The 20,970-nt window shown below is 42.4% G+C and overlaps 1 protein-coding gene across 2 annotated transcripts in view; it reads left to right on the forward strand.

Moving 5' to 3' along the window:
* Positions 1 to 18,802, forward strand: part of LOC129834715 (synaptotagmin-9-like) — a 41,698-nt gene extending 22,896 nt beyond the window's left edge. For both annotated transcript variants that reach the window (XM_055899951.1, XM_055899950.1), the window contains exons 3-7: positions 180 to 738; positions 13,300 to 13,420; positions 13,675 to 13,846; positions 16,210 to 16,339; positions 18,096 to 18,802. In XM_055899951.1, coding sequence (XP_055755926.1) covers positions 180 to 738; positions 13,300 to 13,420; positions 13,675 to 13,846; positions 16,210 to 16,339; positions 18,096 to 18,164 — 1,051 coding nt within the window. In that variant the 3' untranslated portion in view covers positions 18,165 to 18,802. The remainder of the gene's footprint in view (positions 1 to 179; positions 739 to 13,299; positions 13,421 to 13,674; positions 13,847 to 16,209; positions 16,340 to 18,095) is intronic.
* The last annotated feature ends 2,168 nt before the right edge of the window (positions 18,803 to 20,970 follow it).

The following is a 20,970-nucleotide window of genomic DNA, read 5'->3' on the forward strand; positions in this document are numbered from 1 at the left end:
TTTGTTATTTTTGTCGATTGTTGCTTGAGCCGTAATGTTCATATTTACATAAATCCTTCATCTATATTATTCAGGTACTCTGTTGTTGTATCAAATACACATTTTCTGTCTCTCTGTGTGTGTCCTCTCACCTATGCTGACAATGGTAATGTGTCTCTTTCTGTCTGTCCTCTGCACAGGTCTAACTCTATTCGTAGATTATCCGTAAACAGGTCCAACCCGGACTTTAACGTGGCCCAGTTCCAGAGACAAGACTCCCTGACTGGGATGGGACTGGGTCTGGGCCGTCTCAAACCAGAGCTTTATAAGCAGCGCTCCTTGGAAGGGGATGAGGGCGGCCGGCGGGGCGGAGGCTGTGGACACCTACACTTCATTCTCAAGTTCGACTGTGACCTGGAGCAACTAATCGTCAAGATCCACAAGGCGCAGGATCTCCCCGCCAAGGACTTATTGGGCACCTCGGACCCCTACGTCAAGATCTACCTACTACCGGACCGGCAGACCAAGCACCAGACCAAGGTTCACCGCAAGACACTCAACCCCGTGTTCGATGAAGTATTCCTGTTCCCCGTGGAGTACGCTGAGCTGCCGACGCGCAAGCTGCACTTCAGTGTTTATGACTTTGATCGCTTCTCGCGCCACGATATCATCGGCCAGGTGGTGGTGGACAACTTCCTTGATCTGGTGGACTTCCCTGCAGAGACAAAGCTTTGCCGGGACATCCAGTATGTCTCCACGGTCAGTCAACACATCCTGTTTGATCACTTCCTGTTTCCAGCTTTTAGGGGAATGTTTGTTCTGCTTGAACCCTGTTAGATTTACAAAGATAAATGGTAAATTATAACTATAGCAGGATATTAATTTCAGATTAGCCATTTTTTACAGTACTGTCCTCTGGTTGAATGCCTCATATACATTTTTTCAAGATGAGCCACAGTAAGCTGTCAGTGAGTCACTTCATCTGAAACAGAGACAATAAGCTTTATTTTCGGCTGGCGTTAAGGCGGCCATAGTGTCAAACCTGCGTTAGTTTGCAATTTTTTCATATAAAAACTGGAGCACAGCATTTTCCAGCCCTAACGCCGTGTTCGTCAATTTACCTGTCTAATACCAGCTCACTTGTGCTCCGATGAGAGGAGTGGAAATATTTTAGGTGTGTCCTTAAAAACATGATACAAAGTACTCATTTCAGGCAGCACTGATAGGGGTATCTAAGACCAACCAAATGCTGGTTTGAGCAGTAACGCAGTTGGTTATGGCATGAATTTTGACAGTAGAAACGCAGCCTTTCCAGCTGTGACAGACAAGAGTAACCTAATGTGCTTTTGGTGCCTGCATATACTTCGTATTTAGAAACAGAAAAAAACATTCATATATATATACGTATATACTGTATATATAGATTTGTTTCATTTTATTTGGTTAGAAACCAAACATAGCCCCACCTCGTCTCAAACAAGGCTTTTTGTAGTCCTGCCCAATGCAATTGCGAAGTAGTCAAGACTTGATAAAGGGTTTGGCTCCTGAGACCGCTTGGAAATAAATCTTCATTACTATAGCTTTATTAAAATATGAAGTTTGAGAGGAGTAAAACAGTGAGCTGACATTTCCTTTTTATCTATGCATTGTAGGCAAGTCCACATTATGTTAGCCATGCAGGTCCCGTTTGGACGTGTTTAAAAACAAAGAATCATGAGGTAGGCTGTGTCAATGCCCATCATGAATAGAGAGATGAGAACCTTGGTGAATACCGGTGAACCTTGTATTCAGAAGTTATCTGTACCTGAAACAATGTCTTGTTTTCCATTTTATATGTTCAAAACCCAACCCCTCCCTTAGGCCTACTATAAGGCCGTTTTATATGTTCAAAACCCAACCCCTCCCTTAGGCCTACTATATGGCTGGTTCAACTGCAATGCATGTCTTTTTTCCTGGAGATTTTGCATTTATTTATTGTTGTTGTTTAAAAAAAACTGATTGCTGGTTTTTCATTTCATTTTATTACAACCAATCTTATTAGAATGATTCACCTGCATGGTTTAATGGTTACAATGTCGTGGCGCGCCTGCAATGCAACTTCTGGAGATGTGTGAATGGGACCTGATCTGTAAGATGGTTCCGACTATGTTCATAAAACATATACTGCTCCCAAATCGGCCTAACAGTGAACGGACATTCTCCCTTTCTCTTTATATTGGATCTTTGTCCAGCTACTGTGAAAAGTTACGATGTTCCGTAAAACCCTCCATAGTCTGCATTGTTTTAATGGTATATGGCCATGGGGAGAAATGATGGTGCCTGTAAGTGTGACACAGCCTATTTAAAAAAAGTTGTTATTTCGTTTTGTTTAGAATTTGATTACAATTATTTGTTTTATTTTTAGGCCTTATCAAAAATTCATTTAATCTTGCTTATTGACAAAATTTGGCATGTCCCTGCTCAGCCATAAACCTATTATGACCACGCTGGGCCAATTGTCACCACAAGGGACAGCAGGCTCACTAACACATCTACAGAATGCAGGAAGGGGGGGAAAGATGGAGAGAGGGAGGAAAGAAAGAAAGGGAGAGAGAGAGTTAGTAGGGTAATTTTACTGATATAAGGAGCTGAGAAGCACAGTGAGACAAACAAAGATCAATGACACATGTACAAGACAAAGGCTTGGGAGAGAATTAATCATCATCACCACATAAAAAAATTCCAAGATGCAGTTGGATGTCTGTTTTGTCTTGTCCCGTCTTGTCCCGTGTAAACCTAGCCCCTATATCATTGTGAATGCTTTTGAAACCAAGCAATTTCTTAGAACAATGTGGACTGCAAATGGCTTCAAGTTAACGTGTTTAGCAAAGATAGGTCTACATTTTGTTATTTTGTTTCTGTAAGCCAAGCTATAACGGAATAACATTGGTATTGGAGTTGATTCCAAGGCAATACGTAAAATACAGTAAATACACAACTTGAAGCAACCACATATTTCACCAGGGAGCACGTTCTGATTGGCCAGTGAGCGCCCAAGCCTTTGAAGCTCCAAGTCTGTACTGTTATAAACTGTATAAAAGAAACGTTTTAAATTACAATAAGCCCAGGATCGTGTTGCCAGTCACATATAGTAGACTATCTATGGTAATGTGCAAGGTAATGATGGAGTATATGTTCCAGGGCCGTGCACAGAACAGACCTTTGGTGGTGCAGGTGCTCAAAGTGAAAAAAGGCCACCCCCTCTCCCCAACATAAAACAAAAAATGTACAGCAATGAACTGCCACACTCAAAGTGGCAGAAATGCAGGGGAGGGGACTTTTTTCAAGATTCTTAAGTTTATGAGAAATCCATCTATCCATCTAATTTGGATAGGCAATTCATTATATTTACAGTTACAATTGTATTTTTAATTAACCTCCATTTAACTAGGCAAGTCAGTTAAGAACAAATTCTTATTTACAATGACTTCCTAGCCTGGCCAAACCCTAACCTGGACCACTTCTGCGCTGCCCTATGGGACTCCCAATCACAGCCACTTGTGATACAGCCAGGAATCGAACCAGGGTCTGTAGTGAAGCCTCTAGCACTGAGATGCAGTGCCTTAGACCGGTGCGCCACATGGGAGAAGAGACAAAAGAATGAATAGGAAAAGAGACAAAAAATATAAAGTAATTTGTTTAAAAAAAAACACCAAATGGGCAGGTGCCCCAGCACCCCTAGGGCTTTATCTATCTCATCTCTCAGTAGTGAAGCATTGTCTCCTTCAGGAAGGTAACTCATAATCACTTTCTCTGCATTGTTCCATCAAGTGGACCCTGGTGAAGGACACAGAGGCATTTCCATTAGTATTAGCATTAAGCACTAATCTTCCCAATTCACCTCATCTCAGCTCCTTTCCACCAGGTCCTAACCTCATTCAGCAGAGCTAAATGGGACCATGGTGATGATGCCTGAGGTCGTCAGGAATGAGTGCTCATCACAGTGCCGCGCAAATTAGACAACTGACAGCACTGTGTGTGTGTGTGTGTGTGTGTGTGTGTGTGTGTGTGTGTGTGTGTGTGTGTGTGTGTGTGTGTGTGTGTGTGTGTGTGTGTGTGTGTGTGTGTGTGTGTGTGTGTGTGTGTGTGTGTGTGTGTGTGAGTGAGTGTAAAAATACACTACCATTAAAAGCAGCCAGGCATATGTGGGAACTCCTTCAAGACTGTTGGAAATGCATTCCAGGTTAAGCTGGTTGAGAGAGTGTGCAAAGCTGTCATTAAGTGAAAGGGTGGCTACTTTGAAGAATCTCAAATATAAAATATATTTTGATTTGTTTAACACTTTTTGGTTACTATGTGATTCTATATGTGTTATTTCATAATATTTATGTCTTCACTATTATTCTACAATGTAGAAAAGAGTAAAAATAAAGAAAAACCCTGGAATGAGTAGGTGTATCCAAACTTTTGAATGGTACTGTGTGTCTGTCAATCTTAGGGCTCGCACAATTACAATTACTGTATAACCTTGTAACCGACAGTTATCTATGAAGACCGCCATGAAAAGAAAATAACTGTCATAATCGTTTAAGAATAATTTTTTTACGGGACGGGACGGCCGGGCGTTTGTGCGGTTGAATCAATATCTGCTGTAACATGGACTCTACAACGTGAAGAAATATTGTTGCTCCTTGCTGAAATAAGCAAGGTGTTGTAGCAGACAATCGCAGGTAGGCCCTGTCTTCAGTGATTGCATTGATTGACAAGCGCCTTTCTCAGTGTGTGAGAGTGAGCTACAGTAGCTGTGATGTGTCCATTGATCCTGTCTGTGTTTTTCATGTCATATGGAACTGGCATTTATCAGAGCTCTGCCCTCCCATTGATTATAAAATACGATTCATATTATTCCAGGGAGGTCAGTGCTGAATCAATGAGGCGTAGCTGATGAAGAGAATACCCTCACACACACTGATATATGATGACATTTGTCACAGATGAATTAACACCCACTCAGAGCATTCCTGTACGCACAGGTTTGCGATACAGTCACAGAGCAAGGACAGCATGCAAATGTTGAGTTATGAATAATTCATGAGCTGGTTATTCTGTCCTCTGTGTTGGGGTGCAGGTGATTCTGTACCTTTAATAGTGATACAAGTCTTTGTAGTTTGTCTGAACAGCAACCATTTTGACTTTCAGGAGTTTGGAACCCAGGTGACCTGACTCTAGGTGACTCATTCCTTCAGGATGACTTTGTTAGAGCCCTGTGCCCTGTTGCCTGGAGAATAATAGGTATAGCTAATGACCTGTCCTTCCCTTCAACCCATATCAATGGAACTTAAAGGCACATAGACCAGGGGTGGTCAATCCTACTCTGGCCCTGGCTGTAGACTTTTGTTCCAGCCAATATGGCTGGTTGCAGAGTGTAAGTCAGGGCTGGCCAGCCCTACTCCTGCGAAGCTACATAGAGAGTGTGCAGACTTTTCCAGCACTGATTCAACCAATGCCCTGCTGATTGGTACAATCCTGTGTTAGTGCTGGGCTACATTCAAATAGGGATTTTTTTTTATTGAGGCCCTTGGATTTTGGATGTAAAGGTTGGGCTTCAGAGTGTACTCAGTGGTAATTATCTGAATGCAGTCTCTCTGCTGCCTTGTTAAAACCTGTCTGGACTCCCCATCCCGGATCCGGGATATTTGTCATCAGAAACGCTGACTAGCATAGCCTAGCCTAGCGCGAACGGTATATAATAAAATATAATTTCATGAAATCACAAGTGCAATATTGTAAAACACACCTTAGCCTTTTGTTAATCCATCTGTCGTCTCAGATTTTGAAATGATGCTTTACAGCGCAAGCAATACTTGCATTTGTGTAAATTTATCGATCACTCGACAAAACAATAAGAACACCTAGCGTCAGGTAACTTGGTCACGAAAATCAGAAAAGCAATCAAATTAACCGTTTACCTTTGATGATCTTTGGATGGTTTCACTCACGGGACTCCCAGTTAGACAGCAAATGTTCCTTTTGTTCCATAAAGATATTTTTTATATCCAAATACCTCTGTTTGTTTGCTGCGTTATTCCCAGGAATCCACCGGAAAGAGCGTTTGCGACAACGCCGGAAAAAATCCAAATTAGATCCATAATGTCCACAGAAACATGTCAAACGTTGTTTATAATCCATCTTCAGGGTGTTTTTCAAATATCTATTCGATAATATATCAACCGGGACAGTTGGCTTTTCACTAGGACCGAGAGAAACAATGGCTGCCTTTCACATTTGCGCAAAAATCACTCGGAGAGCCCCCACCTATCCAATGTGGTCGTTCACGCTCATCCTTCAAAATAAAAGCCTGAAACTATGTCTAAAGGCTCTTGACACCTTAGGGAAGACGTAGAAAAAGAAGTCTGGTTGATATCCCTTTATATGGGAAATAGGGAGGCATGGGAACAGAGAGGTCTCAAGAACAGGGCCAATTCCTGGTTGGATTTTCCTCAGGTTTTAGCCTGCAATATCAGTTCTGTTTAACTCACAGACAACATCTGACTATTATCTGCATATTCTAGTTCTGGGGCTGAAAAATAGGCAGTTTCAAATGGGTACGCCTTTTTAGCCAAAAGTGAAAACTGCGCCCCCTAGTCTTAAGAAGTTTTAACATCAGCCGTCCTCTCCTCTCCCCTCTCCTCTCCTACTCTGCTCTCTCTCTTCACTGCTCTCCTCTCCTCTCCCCTCTCCTACACTGTTCTCTCTCTTCACTGCTCTCCTCTCCACTCTCCTACTCTGCTCTCTCTCTTCACTGCTCTACTCTCCTCTGCCCTCTCCTCTCCTCCTCTCTCTCTCTTCACTGCTCTACTTTCCTGTCCCCTCTCTCTTTTCACTGCTCTACTTTCCTCTCCTCCTCTGCTCTCTCTCTTCAGTGCTCTATTTTCCTCTCCTCCTCTGCTCTCTCTCTCTTCACTGCTCTGTTCTCCTCTCCCCTCTCCTCCTCTGCTTTCTCTTCACTGCTCTACTCTCTTATTCCCTCCTCTGCCATTTATTATTCTCACATAATTGGTTGTCTAACATATTGACCACATGTGCGTGTGTGTCTGACTGTCTCAGTGTGGTTTAATTGGATGCTCTGTGACAACTGAACCCTACCTCCATCCCCTCACCTCCTCTTCCCCCTCTCTCTCACCTCCCTCCTCCCCTCAGCTCTGCCTCCTCTATCTCACCTCCCTCTTCACCTCATTTCTGCCTCCTCCGCCTCCACCTCACCTGTCTGGTAATCAGGCAATCGCTTCTCTCTCTCTCTGGGTGATGACAGTGAGATGCCGCTGTACCCACCATCTCTGATGAGCTCTAATATAATCTGCATGCTAATGTTAGACTAATTAATAATATGAATACACTCTAAGAAAAAAACAGTTATACCTGGAACCAAACATTTTTTTACTAGGAGTGTACAGTGGGACACAATGAGGGTGGTAGTAGGCTGGGCAGAGAAATAAAAGTATATAGTGGAGGGCAGACTCAGTGTAGGTAGTAATTAATAAATCGCCACTCATATTGGGTCTTTGATAAGTTTAATTAGACTTTCAAATGTCTTTGCCACTTTGATCCAGCCATTATTTAGGAAGATGACCTAAATTATGTGCCAGTGAGGGGTTGTCTGGTAACATGGGTCATTAGCTCTGAGTGTATCTATATTTGGGAAGGACAAAAATATCAGTCTCAAGCCCATGGTATTTCATTTAACCGCAGGCATTTGTATGTTGGTATTTGGGTGTGTGTGTGTGTGTGTGTGTGTGTGTGTGTGTGTGTGTGTGTGTGTGTGTGTGTGTGTGTGTGTGTGTGTGTGTGTGTGTGTGTGTGTGTGTGTGTGTGTGTGTGTGTGTGTTTGTGTGTGTGTGTGTTTGTGTGTGTGTGCAGGAGTGTGAGTGTGCATGCATATGACACGTGCTTCTGTGGATGTTTATGTTTGCATACACATAGCAGGATGGAGGGCTTCATTTCAGAGGGGAGTGACCTACATCTCGGCTGTTAGTGAGGGGGAGGCAGCTTTGACAGGTTGACACAGAGATGGTGATGGCATGAATTAATTACTAGAGCCTGTCTATGGCTGGACCGGGCCTCCCACTAAGTCTGGAGCCCCAGCAACAACAGAGAACAGCCCTAACCAAGACCATGAAATCATACATCCCTCATGACTAAGACCAGGAGTTTACCTGACCATGTAACCTGACCAGGAAATACTCTGGGCCTAATTATAGCCTGTAAGTTATACATTTATAGTTTTTGCTCTTTATATTTTATTTTCACAATGATATTACAATTGGATTGCAATAGGCTTGTTTGTGTTGAGCTGCCTGTGGTTAGCAGTCCTTACCCTGAGGGCACATGAAGCTCTCTGGAACATTTCAAAACCCAATCCAAACCACACAAGATCTGTCTAAGATGCTCTGTCAGAACAGTTCACAGACCCAGCCCAGTGAATGACTTTCATAAGCAAGCATTTGGCCCCAAACACAACAATTTACTGCAAATGACAACCCGCTCATACAGAGTGTAGCTGCAGTATATGATGTACATGTTAACCGCTCACTGTGTACTGTGACATGAATACACCTGCATATTGGAGGAGGTTGTTAAGGTCTTGAAGGTAAAACTGTTGTGGCTGATGAGGGGGCTTGAACCAGAGATCCTCCAGTTATAAGTAACGCATTACCTCCAAAGCTATCATGTAGCCAGTCAGAGTCTGAACCCAGTGAAGAAGGTCAGAGCACACATAAATTAGCATAGATCAGAAGAAACAAAGAAACCTGACAGGACTACTCTCTAGTGTCTATAACACTCGGTGTCCACCCAATATCTTCCCTCTCTCTGCACCACTACTCAAGGGGAAAAGAGAAAGAACAAAAAACAGAGTGAGATGAAGGGTGAGACAGTATGAAACAACCCCGCTGAAGTGTTACTGAGAAAGAGGGAGGAGTGTGTCTCATAGAGCTGACAAGATCATTCATCTCTTCCTTCTTTCACAACCTGAGGCAATCAGATCCACATCTCCTCACATAGCTGACAGAATCACACACTTCACTGACCAGCTGTATCAGTGCTCGGTATGATGGGGAAGATATACATGGGGACGGAATGTTATTCTTTACAACACTCCAGTTGCTCTGAAATCTCACACTTATTGTAAGATGACAACCCGCCTCGAATACTTTGGAAATGTAGGAGGTTCTCTGAAATGGCATAGTTATTATTATAGAGTTTTAGTTTTCACAACATATCAGTTTTTCTGAAATGGAACAGTTATTGTAATATAACAACTTGCCTCGAATGACAAAATATCTCCTCATCCCTTTCATCATTAGCTAGACACAGGCAGAAACCTGACAAAACAGTTGTATTGTTCAGTGTTATTACAGCCTTTCGGATCTGTTGTAAGCTGCTGTTATGTTTGGCGTGTTAACTTTGAATATGTGTAGACAGAGTGCGTGTTACTACTGCACTCCGAGACCACTGCACACCAAACATAGACGAAGTCGACGACAGTCACAGCTCCCGAAATAGGACAGCAGTGACGTTGTTCAATTTATTTATTTATAAAAATATAAAAAAATCCCCTTTATTTAACCAGGTAGGCCAGTTGAGAACAAGTTCTCATTTACAAGTGTGACCTGGCCAAGATAAAGCAAAGCATTGCGGCAAAACAACAACAGAGTTACACATAAACAAACGTACAGTCAGTAACACAATAGAAAAATCTATGTACAGCGTGTGCAAATGTAGAAGAGTAGGGAGGTAAGGCAGTAAATAAGCCATAGAGGCAAAACAATTACAATTTAGCATCAACACTGGAATGACAGATGTGCAGATGATAATGTGCAAGTAGAAATATGGGAATGAAGTTGGGTGGGCTATTTACAGATTGGCTGTGTACAAGTACAGTGATCGGTGAGCTGCTCTGACAGCTGGTGCTTTAAGATAGTTAGGGAGATATGAGTCTCCAGCTTCAGTGATTTTTGCAATTCGTCCCAGTCATTGGCAGCAGAGAACTGTAAGGAAAGGCGGCCAAAGGAAGTGCTGGCTTTTGGGGTGACCAGTAAAATATACCTGCTGGAGCGCATGCTACAGGTGGGTGTTGCTATGGTGACCAGTGAGCTGAGATAAGGTGGGGCTTAACCTAGCATAGACTTATAGATGACCTGGAGCCAGTGGGTTTGACCTGTTATTTGTGTTGTTGTAGATGAGTGGTCACCTTAACTCTCAGATTAAGTTGGGGTAGCGTGCTGTATCTGTCTGCCGGACAACCAATCAAAGGGAAGGATTCCTGATGGAAGAGGGTAGGAGGGAGATTCAGGGATACAAATACAACACAAATACAATAAGCCCGTCCTCCTATAGCTCCTCCCACCATCCTCTATTTCAGTCTTTAGCACCATCTCTCTTCCTTATTCCCTCCTTCAGGTTCTCTACAATCCTTTGGGGGATGTCTAAAACAAGTATGGCTTCTGTTGTTTGCCAATGCCTACACACGCATATGTTTACATTTTAGTCATTGAGCAGACACTTATCCAGAGCGACTAACAAGAGCAATTAGGGTTAAGAGACAGATTTTTCACCTCGTCGGCTCAGGGATTCGAACCAGAGACCTTTCGGTTATTGGCCGAAAGCTCTTAACCGCTAGGCTACCTGCCGTCCAGCACATACATACACGCACGCACACAGGCATGCGCACACACACACACACACACACACACACGAACGCATACACAAAACCAATATCAGTTGAAGTATAACTGATTGTTTGGCCCGGGGGAGAGCAGCTCTGCTAGTCATAGAGGGGTGTTTGCTTATCTGTGTGAAGGGCCTATACAATTCAACGGAAGTGCAGCTGTATTCCACGTCTGTGCTGAGGCCATGGCCATAGAAGAATCCTTGTAAATGTAATTTTGCTGTACTGAAACAAAGGGGTATGACTGCACAACTGTAGGACTAATTTAGCTTCTCCTAGGCAGAGTAGTAGCTTCTGTAAGTAGATTGTGTTACCTGAAACCATGGCGTTAGCAGTAAATGCTCTCTACGAGGCTGTACTTTAGCTGGGATGTGTAAAGACAGTGAGATTTGGGGTTGTGAGGCGACGTGATGACCAGAGACTCAGAGGAGCACAGTCGTCACCTTCTCCTACACCCGCTGTTGCCTCCTACACCTACTGTCACCCCCCCCCCCCCTCCAGCTCTCTAAAATGCTATTTCCTGCTGGCGAAGGCCCTTCGGGGGGTCCCTGGATGCCTGGGACACGGATCTAACCCTTCTCATCCTGCTTGCACCCCAGAGCAACTCGATAGGAAGACGATTAGGGAGAGGTGTGTAAATGTCACAGGACGTAGGGACCTCATCACGGAACACCGCAGGGGGTTCTAGGAGAAAACAACCCCCCCCCCTCGGGCATGGTAGACGGCAGAGAGAGAGCAGCAGAATGCCCTGCTATTAACAGTCTGAGGGGCATTCTGCTTGTGTTCGCTAATCTAGTTTGGGAAGGAGAAAGTAACTATAAAAAAAAAATGCACTGCTGCAAACGCATCAATATGCCTTAGGAATGTCTAGAGGTATTCATTAGTAGGACTACAGTACAGTATCAAAACATTTTGTGTAAGTTTGGTAACGTTTTTATGAAACCTTTCATTGCATAGAAAGTTATTGCTCTCCCATTAAAATGTTCCAGTGGAATTCTCAGTGTGTCAGAGAAGATCTCACCAACTCTACAGAGTTATTTTCAGAACAGGGTGATATTTGAGCTGTTGCTTTTTACAGCCGAACAGAAGTCTTGTCACTATCATCATAAGGAGTGGACCAAAATGCAGCGTGGTATGTTTCCATCCTTTTGATTAGGAAGACTAGGTTAGGATTAGGAAACTCAAATAACAAAAACAATAAAGCGAACAAATGAAACGTGAAGCTCAGCGTAGTGCTCACAGGCAACTATACCTAGACAAGATCCCACAAAGCACAAAGGGTAAATGGCTGCCTAAATATGATCCCTAATCAGAGACAACGATAAACAGCTGCCTCTGATTGGGAATCATACCAGGCCAACATAGATATATAATTACCTAGATGACCCACCCTAGTCACACCCCGACCTAACCAACATTGAGAATAACAGGCTCTCTATGGTCAGGGCGTTACAAGTCTTCTCTCTCGTGTAGCATCAATGTTTATTATTGGAAATATGAGAGGGAGTTTTCCAGACCAATGACTGGGAAGGGTTTCAGATAAACCTAGCCTGACACCTTTGCTACAGCACCGTTACCTGTGATTGAGATTGTGATGATACTTATGAGGACATGTCAGTGATGAGTTCTCCTATAAATTAGCAACATATTAGTTATAAAGAGAGTGAGGGAATTTGCCATTGTTAATCTCATAAGAAAAAGCTCTGCCTACCCTTCAGCGAAACCAACTAGAGAGTTGCCATGATAGGGTTTTGGTCAACATGTTGGCTCAAGTCCTTGTAAAATCCCACGGCAATGGTTTGAGCTTGATATGGTCAGAGCTTGTTGTGATAGTGTTCTATTCCATCCTTATTCTAATGATATTGGGGTAAGAACAATAAGGATCTTGCCCTTGACCGATCCGGACCGTATATTGATTATTTTGAGATTATTTATTTAGTGGTTGATATAGTGGTGTTGTGTTTCCACCCTGCAGGATACAGTGGTTGATATTGTTGTGTTGTGTTTCCACCCTGCAGGATACAGTGGTTGATATTGTTGTCTTGTGTTTCCACCCTGCAGGATACAGTGGTTGATATTGTTGTGTTGTGTTTCCACCCTGCAGGATACAGTGGTTGATAGTGTTGTGTTGTGTTTCCACCCTGCAGGATACAGTTGTTGATATTGTTGTGTTGTGCTTCCACCCTGCAGGATACAGTGGTTGATAGTATTGTGTTTCCACCCTGCAGGATACAGTGGTTGATAGTATTGTGTTTCCACCCTGCAGGATACAGTGGTTGATAGTATTGTGTTTCCACCCTGCAGGATACAGTGGTTGATAGTATTGTGTTTCCACCCTGCAGGATACAGTGGTTGATAGTATTGTGTTTCCACCCTGCAGGATACAGTGGTTGATAGTATTGTGTTTCCACCCTGCAGGATACAGTGGTTGATAGTATTGTGTTTCCACCCTGCAGGATACAGTGGTTGATAGTATTGTGTTTCCACCCTGCAGGATACAGTGGTTGATAGTATTGTGTTTCCACCCTGCAGGATACAGTGGTTGATATTGTGGTGTTAGGTTGTGTTTCCACCCTGCAGGATGTGGTTGATATTGTGGTGTTTCCACCCTGCAGGATAATGTGGACCTGGGAGACCTGATGTTCTCTCTGTGCTACCTGCCCACTGCCGGCAGACTGACCATCACCATGATCAAGGCCAGGAACCTTAAGGCCATGGACATCACTGGGGCATCAGGTAGAAGTCAACACTACGACAAAAATACATCATATCTCACTGTGGAATTCTATTCAGCACATTACTATAACACTGTGTGTTTCTATTTAATACTACCTAACATCAACAAATGCTGTATACAACAAAAATAGTACAGTAGACTCTGTCTCAGTCTCAATGTCTCAATGTCTCAATGTCTCAGTCTCAATGTCTCAGTCTCAATGTCTCAGTCTCAATGTCTCAGTTTGTCACTCTCTATGTCTCTATCTCTCTAGACCCGTATGTGAAGGTCTCGCTAATGTGTGACGGTCGGAGATTAAAGAAGAGGAAGACGTCCACTAAGAGGAACACTCTGAACCCTGTCTACAATGAAGCCATAGTCTTTGATGTCCCCCCAGAGAACATTGACCAGATCGGCCTTATGATCGCCGTCATGGACTACGACCGGTGAGTAAATTTAACTCAGAGATCCAGTAGTTTTTAACTCAGTGACTCGGTAGCTTTTAACTCAGTGACTCAGTAGCTTTTGAAAGTGCTTGCTACTGCCCTCATTTAACACCATTTTAACTATGTTAGTACTTCCTGGTGTGGGGGCTCATCTAAATTTATGAAGGGGAAGCTCCAGGTAGCCCAGAATAAGCTGATCAGGGTGGTATTGAAGGTGAGTCCACGTACTCACATAGGCAGGAGCTGCTTTCAGGAACTAAACTGGCTGCCTGTTGAGGCTAGGGTGTCCCAGATTAGACTAGGTTTGGTTTACAGGAGTATTTATGGTCCTGCGCCCAGATATCTAAGTGATTAATTTCCTCGTGTTAAGGATGCACACAATCACAGCACCAGATCAGGTGTTGCTGATGTGTGCTTATACAGGTGTCACGTAGAGTAGGCCAGAAGGCTAAACTGGATAACCTAACCTCTATCAAAATAAAAAGATGGCGGAGCCGCAAAAGTTCTTCTGTGCAAAGGTGTTTATTTACAAGTGATTCCGGAACAAAAAAAACAACAGTACTGCTATCAACGTCTACCTGATGGGACAGCTTAAAAACAATGCTGCCCCATCCACAGCTCGATCCAAAATGCCTCTCAAAATGCCTCTCAAAATGCCTCTCAAAATGCCTCTCAAAATGCCTCTCAAAATGCCTCCCCCTGAACTGAAAGAGAGGCTCCTTTTGTAAGGCTAGCCCCTCCCCTCAGAACAATTAACCCTAATTAATTAATCAATTAACAATACAAACCTACATTTTCCATTAACTAAACAGACTAAAGGAAATACATTGCAACACGGTTTTAAACAATATCACAACATAACATTTACAACATTACATCACTACTGACAATATCTTTCAATATGCCCATATGCATTAATGAGCCATTTGGGACAGGCACTATAAAGCCAGCCCAATTCCCTTAGCTCGGGTCCTTTTCCAGCATACCCGGAAGCTACAGAGATGGAGAGAGAGAGGAACAGAACAAACAAACAATGCGCTCATCCACAACATTGATAAGTATAATTTATATTGTATATCTCAAATATAAACATTGATATAAGTGTGAAATGTATGCACTAAGACAGAAGTTAATTTGTGTGTCGACCCACATTGTTAACTTATCTTATAATGGCACAGGGAGGAGTGATGAATGCGTGTGTGCGTTGAATAACCAAATGCTGCCCACGGCCAGTGACGGACTTCTACGTCACAACAGGTTCAGGAGTAATGCTGGGAAAGATACGTTCTTATGTACTGGAGCCTCAGAATGGAATGAGTTGCCTCTGCTCATAAAAACAACTTCCTTCATGGGAAGCTTTAAAAATAAAGTAAACATATGTTTGATGTCTTCTGTGCCCATTTGAATAACTGCTATGATGTAACTGGAATGATGAGATAGATGTTCTTCTTCTCTGTTTTTGTTTTATTATTTCACTGCCATACTGTGTTCGGTCTTGTCTAGCCATCTTGTCTCAAGAGGACCACAATGGAAATAAGTCCCAGACTTTATTGTGTGTTATCCTCAATGATTTTATTCAGGTACACGTATGGCTTTTTCAAGTTTTATGTGTGCTTGTTTTTTTTAAATGGTCGAATTAATAAATTAAACTAAAAGCTAAACTCAATGACTCAGTAGCTTTTAACTCAGTTACAGTAGTTTTTAAATTGTGGTTCTTATGCAGTATATACCCTTGTGCTACTTGTCAGTCTCAGAATTGATGCATGGAATATAGAAGGTTAAAAAGCTTTCAATGCAGATGGGAGTGAATTAGAGAAGGTTACATTACCCCGGAGCCTCCTATCTTGTGGGTAGCAGTCCAACATCTCCACATCTTTATCTTCCTTCTATTCTTTCTCTTATCAATTCTCATTTTAGTACCGCTATGTTTTTCTACCATGGCAAATGTATCATCATTACTGTGAAGGCAGACATATTCACATGATCACCTAGCTTTGAATGACTGTTCTGTCACACCATTATTGAAAATATTCTCTCTTTCTGTCACATCATTTAGTTCTGTCACACCATTCATACAGACACAATATGAATGTTCTTTCCTGAGATTTCACATCCCATCATACATTTTGGTTGATGCCCTATTTTTCGCTGAATTCACACATTTTCAATGAGTCATGTGATTCACTTTTAGATCCACACAGGGTTACTGTAATGTTACTTTAATGTTCTGTCTAAAGTTAGGAATAAACGTGTATGTTTATCTTACTACCCAAATAAACATTAGGTTTAGGTAGAGACAGTACTCCTTCATCTCCAGTCCAAAGGCAGGAGTAATGAAGGCCTCTGTGTGTTTCCCTATCCAGTGTAGGCCATAATGAGGTCATCGGGGTGTGTAAAGTGGGCACCGATGCAGAGCACCTGGGCCGAGACCACTGGAACGAAATGCTGTCTTACCCGCGAAAACCCATCGCCCACTGGCACCCGCTCATAGAGGTAAAGCCGGTGTTCGTTTGTGTGTGTGTGTGTGCCCACATATGTGTCTTGTTTCCAAGTGCAACATTTTCAAGGTTTGTCTCAGCCTAAATAGGTTTTTATTGCATACTGTCAAAATGACTCAAATACCCGGCATCGTTGAGCTGACTAGTTTGACCTATGTCTGGTGGTTTTAGACTTCAGACGGTAGAGTGTCGTTACCTGCCACAGAAACTCATTCATCAGAATTACCCTCCTCTTTTCTAAGGCCTCATTCTTCTCAATAATCAATACCCTAAGAGGCTCTCAACCTCTCTACCTCCAAGCACAAAAGATACTCCATTGCTAAAAACAGCTGAGAATGCCAAGGCTTTCAGCGAGTAGGTGTACCTTGATGGCAGCAAGAAGCATGGCAGCAAGTATACTGATTCTTCTGAAGAAAATCAAGGCCTTTCTACATTTCATGTTTACATTGCATTGTATAAGATGTTGCTATGTACAAGGTAGCTGAACAACGGTATACATACAATAGCTGACATGAATTGGAAATATATAATAATACATCTATTATTATGGCGGCTAAATTGAGTGGAGAGGAGTGTTGAGGAGTTGAAGGAGAGAGTGTGTGACCTGTGCACTCAGCCTTGTGTAATGGCTTTATTGTGTTGGCATCAAAGGAGACTGTCTTCCGTTTAGAACACAGCTGAGTGAACCACCAAAGTCTAGAGAGGGAGCGAGGGAGAGAAAGAGAGAGTGAGACAGACAGATAGGGAGAGACACTGTAGATTAAGTGAAAGAGACAGTACGAGAGCAAGAAAAGAGGTAGAGAGACAGACAGAGCAGGATTTGAGAAGAGGAACAATTAAGCAGACTATTCTGTTTGCTTCAGGGTTACTTACTTAGTTAGTTACATTATGTGACTATACTTTGAAATCCTAATTTGAGCCCCCAGGAAAGCACATCTATTATTTAGCAGTCTGCCTCACCAGCCATTTGAATCAATGTTGTTCTGCCTTCACAAGGCCCTCCCCCCAAAAATCACATATTCAAAACACGCCCGGGATGCAAAAGGACTTCAAACGCAGCTTTGTTTGTGTGTGTTTGTTTGCTCTGTAACCCATCACTCTCTCCCTCACTCTCTTTCTGTAATGGCTTCTGTCTTTTTGCTTTTAAGCCAGCAAACAAAACAATTACTGTCAAGAGGAACTGAACCTTTCACTGGAAAATACATCTGACTTTGATGAGATGAAAAGAGAGGAAGACGTTTTTCTGCTTGCTTAACTAACCGATTCTGAGCGGCTAGATTTCTGCAAGCGAAAGAAGAGAGTCAATCAAGTGCTTTCATGTTGAAGTGCTGGGAGTTTGAGAGAATCTCGGTTTTCACTACGGGTGTTTTAGAGAGTAGTTCTGTTTGGCAGTCCTCTAAGGAGAATTCAGAGGCAATAAAGATAATTTCCAAAACACATTTTAGTTTGGCACAGCTTGTTGCTTATCACCTACAATTAGTGAGAGAGTCTTGCATTAGTGAGCTCTTATTAATGTCTTTAGGTCACAATTGCTGCTATTACGCTTTAACTACAGTGCAGTGAACGTCACTTTCTAACAGAACTCACAATTTAATTGGTTTATTGAAGTAGCAGACTTGGTCAATACACTGACCCGAAGTGATCTGTTATCTTCATCCCCTCTACAGAATGACTACTAATCTACATGTACACAGCTATCTTTATTGGAGCTTTATCTCTCTTTCGTCTCTCTCTCTCTCTCTCTCCCACAGTACCAAGGCACCACAGGTGGGAGCCAGGCAGGGTCCTGTAATTCCCTGAAGACTCCTCCGTCTCCGTAAGCCCGTAAGCTTAACCGTCTGGTCCCTCCTGGAATACGACCACAAGGAGAAGAGCCAGGCAGCCCAGCCCAACCGTAGGAGTACAGTCCTGCTGAGTGGTCGACATACTGTTATACGTCACGACCGTGTGCGGTCGATCTCCTGGTTATCAGAGACCAATTATTGTCTGCTCTGCGTCTCTGGGACAGGACGTTTGCATGGGGAGTTGGATTGATTCAGTTGCATGTTGAGTAACCACATAATATGGTTGTTTTCTTTTTATTCAGTTCCAAAAAGAAAATCGATGACAAAAACAACCAGGAAGTTTTAACAGTTTTGTCTAAGCCTGAGTTTGAAGTAACCCTTTATTACATTAGTCTTGTTCTACCTGTTTTTAATGGGGTGTGTCTGTATTGCACAGTGTACTTAAAAACAACCAGTTGAACTGACATACATATTTCATTTGGAAACGGTGCATGAGGTCATGGTTTTTGGTGGAATATCTTCTCCTCAGTTTCTTTCGGTTTCTGTTCTTGGAATAGAATGTTGTGTCGGATGATCACATGACATGTGCAGTGGCAATTCATTTCTTAGACTTAGTACCAGTACGTAAAAATGTCCTTTCAATTGTTATCAATAAATATTTATTAATAAATACACAGCTGGGTGTTCAATGTTAATACTCGTCACCTGTTGCTATGGCAACTACAGATTGTCTTGAGGCGATAAAAGGCAAGTGTAAAACCATATGGTAATGAAAACCAACATAATCTAATCATGTAAATTAATACAATTATTATGTGTAATTGGGGGACTGTGATTCTATTACAGTTTTTAACAATCACTTTGGCACTAATTTCAGAACCTTGTGGTCATTTTTCAAAACTCTAGACACAAAACTCAAAACGGTCATCACTTGTAACACAGGCTGTCTAATGTTCAAAACATTGCATTGTGCATTCATATCTTTAAAGAAACCTTGCACTTGAAGAATCATTGGTTCAAATAACTCATTTATCATGAAAAACCATAGGAATATTCATTGAGATCACCCACACACGAGATACTGATAGTTTCACTGTGTAGTTGTTCATACAATCATTAAATATTGTAGTACAAAATATGTGATACATGTTTCATTATGCTACTACACGTTTAATACATCACTGTAAAAGGACCAGTAGAGAGAATACTACAGACATAGTGGAATCATTGAACAAAATATGAAATGTATTGATGAAATACAATAAAATCACAACATAGGTTTCTTTGAATCAAAGCTAAAATAATTAGCTACAAAAAAGATAAACAGTTAAAGGTCAACTGCAGTGTTCCTCACCTGGCTTACTGTAAAACATCATCTGCAGTGTTCCTCACCTGGCTTACTGTAAAACATCATCTGCAGTGTTCCTCACCTGGCTTACTGTAAAACATCATATGCAGTGTTCCTCACCTGGCTTACTGTAAAACATCATCTGCAGTGTTCCTCACCTGGCTTACTGTAAAACATCATCTGCAGTGTTCCTCACCTGGCTTACTGTAAAACATCATCTGCAGTGTTCCTCACCTGGCTTACTGTAGAAAGCTAAACAAAAGATTGATTACTGTACTTTTATATTTTCATCAACCATGTCTTGTGGATTTGGCCACGGGTTCTCATCCACGTCACAATGGATGTTTTCATTAGCCAAACATCTTAGGAAGAATCTTCGGACATGGCGAATCCAGGACTGACACTGGTCTGCCGTGATTTCATTGTATGCGTCATCCATGGTCTGGAGAAGGGTGGCTTGTTCGTGAGGGTGCCTATCATATACCTTCCACCTCCTTTTGGAAAAAAATTCCTCAATCGGGTTAAGGAAAGGAGAGTATGGGGGTAAGTACATGGTGGTAAATTGTGGATGGGCCTGAAACCATGCTTGCATCATTTGAGCATGGTGGAGCCTGACATTATCCCACACAATGACATAGGTCACACCATCAGCTCTACAGACCTGATTTAGATCATCAAGGAATGTTACAAGGAGAGCTGCATTATATGATTCAATACGAGGTCTGCGTCCCACCACACCATCTTCCGATTTTGCCGCACACATGGTGATGTTGTCCAGGTACTGGATGGTTACCCGCTGGCAAATGAAATTCTGACCTCTCCTCCTTGTCTTGGCCAGGTTGAAGCCTGCCTCATCCAAAAATAGGAATTTGTGGTGGTTTTCGTCAGCATCCAGCTCCATCACCCTCTAAAAATACATTTTGGAAGGAGAATTACTGATTACAATGATGCAGAATTTGGGGGGAATTTTTCACAAGAGGCATCTTGAAACTGAACATACCTGAGCGTACTCAGTGCTCAGTGGCTTCACTTTGTCTGCATTTCTTTCAAAAGGCACACGGTATAGCTGTTTTAGAGACACCTGGTGCTTTTCAGCACGCGTGCAATAGTCCGCAAACTTATGGCTTCCACATTGTTGAACATGTCGTCATTGTCCAAGATGTGCTGCCGAATTTCAGTTAGGTGAATATCATTTCTGGCCCGAACCAAATTGACCACAGCCCACTCTTGTTGGTCAGTCAGAATTTTGCCTCTGCCTACCCTATTTGGCCTAGTCTCAATTCTGCAGAGACAATTACAGTAAGAACACATTTAGTCACATCACTTACTCTGTGGTACACATTTGTATGCAGTATACTGTTGTTTGACAATTGAGAGTAGCCTAAAGTTTAGTGCATGCTGAAGACTTACCGGTTCTCATTGCAGAAACTTCTGACCATGGTGCTTCCAGCATCTCATAAACAGCTCCCATCCTGGGATTATTCCTCACTACAG

This window comes from Salvelinus fontinalis, chromosome 35 (assembly GCF_029448725.1).
Source record: "Salvelinus fontinalis isolate EN_2023a chromosome 35, ASM2944872v1, whole genome shotgun sequence".
In the NCBI taxonomy this organism is placed as follows: domain Eukaryota; kingdom Metazoa; phylum Chordata; class Actinopteri; order Salmoniformes; family Salmonidae; genus Salvelinus; species Salvelinus fontinalis.